The sequence below is a fragment of the Venturia canescens genome, chromosome 9, assembly GCF_019457755.1.
Source record: "Venturia canescens isolate UGA chromosome 9, ASM1945775v1, whole genome shotgun sequence".
Lineage (NCBI taxonomy): Eukaryota > Metazoa > Arthropoda > Insecta > Hymenoptera > Ichneumonidae > Venturia > Venturia canescens.
Genome location: NC_057429.1, coordinates 657,501 through 662,312, shown reverse-complemented (window position 1 = coordinate 662,312; position 4,812 = coordinate 657,501). Strand labels below are relative to the sequence as shown.

The 4,812-nt window shown below is 36.5% G+C and overlaps 1 protein-coding gene across 1 annotated transcript in view; it reads right to left on the bottom strand.

Moving 5' to 3' along the window:
- Positions 1–2,917: 2,917 nt before the first annotated feature.
- Positions 2,918–4,812, bottom strand: part of LOC122416214 (uncharacterized) — a 7,343-nt gene continuing 5,448 nt past the window's right edge. The window contains exons 4-5 of the mRNA XM_043428967.1: positions 4,073–4,812; positions 2,918–3,985 (exon numbers count right to left, since the gene is read on the bottom strand). The exon at positions 4,073–4,812 is cut by the window's right edge and continues 1,084 nt beyond it. Of these exons, the coding sequence (XP_043284902.1) occupies positions 3,975–3,985; positions 4,073–4,812 (751 nt within the window). The 3' untranslated portion in view covers positions 2,918–3,974. The remainder of the gene's footprint in view (positions 3,986–4,072) is intronic.

Here is a 4,812-nt window from a genome sequence, read left to right as displayed (position 1 = left end):
TTTCATAATGACTTGCAAATGTTGTTGCATGTATATGATATTCGAGATAAAAAACCCTATCCACAATTGGGTCAAAGAAAGATGATTTAATTTTATTCAGCGAAGAGACCGGCAACATGAATTTCTCCATTTAATGTCATATCGGAGCACCTCAGTACTAAAATGTCATTGTTCGATTCATCTCTGCGGACCTAGTACTACATGTTACATTCTTTTTTAAGCAATCTCCTGTAATTAGACACAAATTCAAAGTCTACGATTCACTAGAAGAAATCAAACTTTACTGTTAGATATTTCCCCAGGGTCCTAACATACTACCGATGGAATTATTTTCAACTCATGCGGGGTGCTCAGGAACTGCGCTGTGCAGTAACGACTTGTTATTACAAATTTCTATCCTATCTAATAGATAAATGGCTCTCTTTCGAGTGCACTCTCCATTAAAAAGGAACAATCAAGATTAGGAAATCTATGATAGACATATGGTTCATGTGATGTGGCCAGCCCTCAAAACAACCATCAGCTGAAAAACCTCCGGTACTTCGAGGACCTCTCAGTTATTCCGACTGGCTTCACGCCATGATCAGATCGCTCTGGGTTGGCACAATGTCCGGATGGGAGCATTTTAATATTCGTCAAAAGAATTATTATCGAGGAAGAGTTTTTTGACGTCGCCTGACACATGAATTTTATTAATCATTGTGCTTTTTTACTTTTATCGGAAATCGGTCTAAAATGTGTCAGTGTCATTTTTACGTGCTATTTAAATTAATTATTATTAAATTTATCGCGTGTGCCCAAGAAATCGACTATATTTGCTACGACCGCAAATACCGTATAATGTGTTGTTTTATGATTCACTGCGGTGGAGTGTAATTTCTGTCATCGAGTCGTTTCGATGCCGTGAGAGTGTAGTCTCGCTTTTCAGAAGAAAAAAAAATGTCCCTGAAACCCCCGATTAACCGAAGAATACAACGACTGTATGGTTTCTTCGAGGACCTAATTGTTTCTCGATGTCTTATACATGTTGGATCGGAGCCCGATACCTTTATTATGGATATAGAATTTATGCATTAAAAGTTAACTTTTTCGGTACACGTCTTGATTTTATTCTCACATCTGCATATAAACCTGCCATTAAAACCCGATTCTAAAACCACTGTTCGAGTCATTTTCGGTTTGGTTTTCTGCAATTGAAAAGTATGAAATATATATCAAGTTTCATGTTCATCGTAATGGGACCGGGTCGCCAAAATCTACTTATTGAAATAAGTGAACGGAGCTGTCTTTCGCAGTACCAATTTCCTCATCGGTGTGCATGCAACATTTCCATTAAATGCTCCAAAATGCTATTCCTTGAACGAGTATGCAGGAAATCTTTCATAATGACTTGCAAATGTTGTTACATGTATATGATATTCGAAATCAAAAACTCTATCCACACTTGGGTCAATGAAAGATGATTTAATTTTATTCAGCGAAGAGACCGGCAACATGAATTTCTCCATTTAATGTCATATCGGAGCACCTCAGTACTAAAATGTCATTGTTCGATTCATCTCTGCGGACCTAGTACTACATGTTCATTTCTTTTTTAAGCAATCTCCTGTAAATAGACACAAATTCAAAGTCTGCGATTCACTAGAAGAAATCAAACTTTACTGTTAGATATTTCCCCAGGGTCCTAACACACTACCGATGGAATTATTTTCAACTGATGCGGGGTACTCATGAACTGCGTTGTGTAGTCATCACTTTTTATTACCAACGATGCATTTTTTTTTCTTTTTTCATATGCACCTAAATCCCTCTCAAGTCCTTATCATCTATCTTCTATCGAAGATAGAATATCATCTGGCAAAAACCCTAAGATTCGAAATTTTATATATGTGTTTTTTATGAAGTGTTTCTACATGTTTCACGTTTTGGAAATATGCACAATATCTTTATCTTCTATAAGTTCGTTGTTCCAGAAAGAATAGTTTCGAAAAGTATAATCAAAATCTCAATTCCGATTATTGTAGATTAACACTTTCCTATGCTTTGCTGTATCCTCAAATGCAGTAAAGCAGGTAATCTGGATTCTCAAGTGATATGTAGAATAAGTCTCTCCGTTTCCATGAGATGACATAAAATTTTATAAAACATCTTCTTCTCGATTTTTAATTTAGGGCTTCCAAATTCCGCAAATCTCGTTTATATCTGTGTTCAATTTTCTAGATCGAGATTATTCGTAGGAAGTTTCATCAAAAGATGCCGTAGCGGATTGACGCCAAGTCTCGCGTATACAGGAAGTGATTGAGTATGAATTTTTTACAGTTTTTCATAAGGGTATCATTCATTACTATACAGAAGTCTTGATCCAATAGTGTCTTCGAAATCTTCTTTCTTGCTGGCGCAATGAACGCAGTGGCAGTTTTGGGAACAAAGCAGTTCTCGAACATACCAATGCGTGCAAGTATTTTCGTTAGCAATAGTTTTTCCGCAGAAATGTCCTCAAAAACGCCATTGCAAGCCTGTTTCTGCAACAGCGTGGTAATTTCGAGGATCGAGCATTGTCGTTACTCGAAGGACTTACATGTCGCACTGTTGATATCCCCGTGATCCCCTGATCAGGGACCTGGAAAATTCGAAAAAATGTAAAATCCTAAAGCAGGGTCCAATAAACTTATACTAGACGGGTCCTCGAGGACACCTTTGAGCTGTCAACTTTCGTCTACAGATTTTTTCTTTATTCTTACTGTGATGTGAAATATGACATAAACTCCACGTACACTCATGTATTGAAGTGGAAAAGATATAACAAGTTGAGGTAAACTTCGATCTAGTTTTATTTTCAAGATAGGGATGTAAAGAACTTCGTAATAAACTGACGTCATATATTTCGTTCATAGTATTTTATTGAAATTACCAATAGTCGTCTCTGACAATGAGACTTGTTTGTATCACTACATTAGTACTTTCTTGCTTTTCACGGTTACATTTTTTCTTTTGCAAATTTGAAAATACACCATGAAAAGTGGAAAGTAACCCTACTCAAACTTATTGAAACGAAATGCTTACTTCCTGTTCGGTACATAATAGTAAAATTAAATCAAAACGTAAAAAAGTAAAGTAAGAAGTCTTCTTTTTGAATAAGATAAATTAGTTCCGTATCTTAATTATATCGGCATATTTCCTCGACAGATTCAGCCCCGATATCGATCGTCCTATTGTTTTACGTTGTCTTTACGACTTCGGTTTATAGCTATTGTTTTTATTATTTTCGGAACGATATAACAATGGGGATTATAGAAATAAGAACGTTTTTTGATTCGGCGGAGAAAAACCGTAGAAACACTAAAGCGGAAAAATCGTTTAAGAACTGCAGTAGAAACATAAAAAAATAGATAAACTATAAAGTAATTCGTGATATGCCTTAGCAAAAATCGTTTCGATTTTTCGGTGTCTAGATAACGATATCACTTTTTTTCAAATCAGACTCATTGTCAGTACCGTTAAGGATGTCTCAGTGTTACTGCATAGGTGCCGTTTAACTTGTTTCCTATGCAATAGTACAATATGAATAACATGAACGGGAAACTTTGTTTTCCAGTAAACAATATAAATACTTCAATATAATTTGTAAAAAACATCTAAGAATTAAAGTAAATGGGAGTAAATCTTCGTAGAGTAATTCGAGTTCGATGTCCCGACTATGATATCAGTATTTTGATCCTCAAACGGTGATATGACTTTTTCATCACATTTATAGCATATGCAGTCAACTTCTTCCACTGTCCCATTTATCGTTGGGATTTGGACTGATTATGTATCCAAGTCTTGATTTGCGGAATCGTTCTGTTTTCGAGTATTACCGAATGTTGAGATTTCAACACTGCTATTTCAGCAAAAGACGGCAATGTTTCCTCCCTCATGTGTTTTGCAAATGCCTTCATTATAACGGCTTTCTCTTCATGACTCCACAAATGTTTTTATTGTCTTGCTAAAAAAAAAAAACTAAAAATTAGTATTCGCGGTTGAGACTGATTACATTTTATTCTATTTAATGATGAAAACGTAATTGACTTACCGCTATTTTCGCCAGCCATTACCTTCTTCTTCGTGCATTTAGTTCTCGTTTTTTTCTTTGTGCCGCTTTTCTTAGCCACTAGGCCTGTCTCTTGTGGCAGACTATTGCAACGACTTTTGAATATATGCTTGCTCGGAATAGGTATTTCATCATTTTCATCATCATTATCACTATCATTTTGAGCCAATGTTGGGAGATTGCCACTATCGATCGTAGAATCATTGGAATCTGCGTTTATATTGGCATTATTTTGCTCGTTGATGAGTGTAGGCTTGAGAACGCTTTCAGGATTATCGACATCAGACTCATCGCTTAAATTGTGTGTTTCTTGTGCAGCTTCCAATAGCCGCGAAATTCCCAATACATCTCGGCTCTCTATATGTTCGCGATAAGTTTTTCGATGAATAGGTTCATCGTGGCCCAAATACTCGGCGCGATGTACTGTTTCGTTATCGCTTATATTGAGGGCTACACAATGCGTAGCAATGTGTTTACGCAGTTCGGTGCCTCTTAAAGTTTCAGGAAAGTTGACCCCAGACTTTTTCGAGAACTCACGCATAGCAGTGCAACCGTCGACTACTTTGATCCTTTTATTATTGTAGGATGGGAGACCGAATACGAACTCGTTTGATTCTGGAACTCCAGCAATTTTACGATTTTCCAAAATCAGATCAATACTCTTCTCCAATTCCGGAAACAACAAAAGTGGTACTGTACGACCTTTTTTCCCACGGATTGTC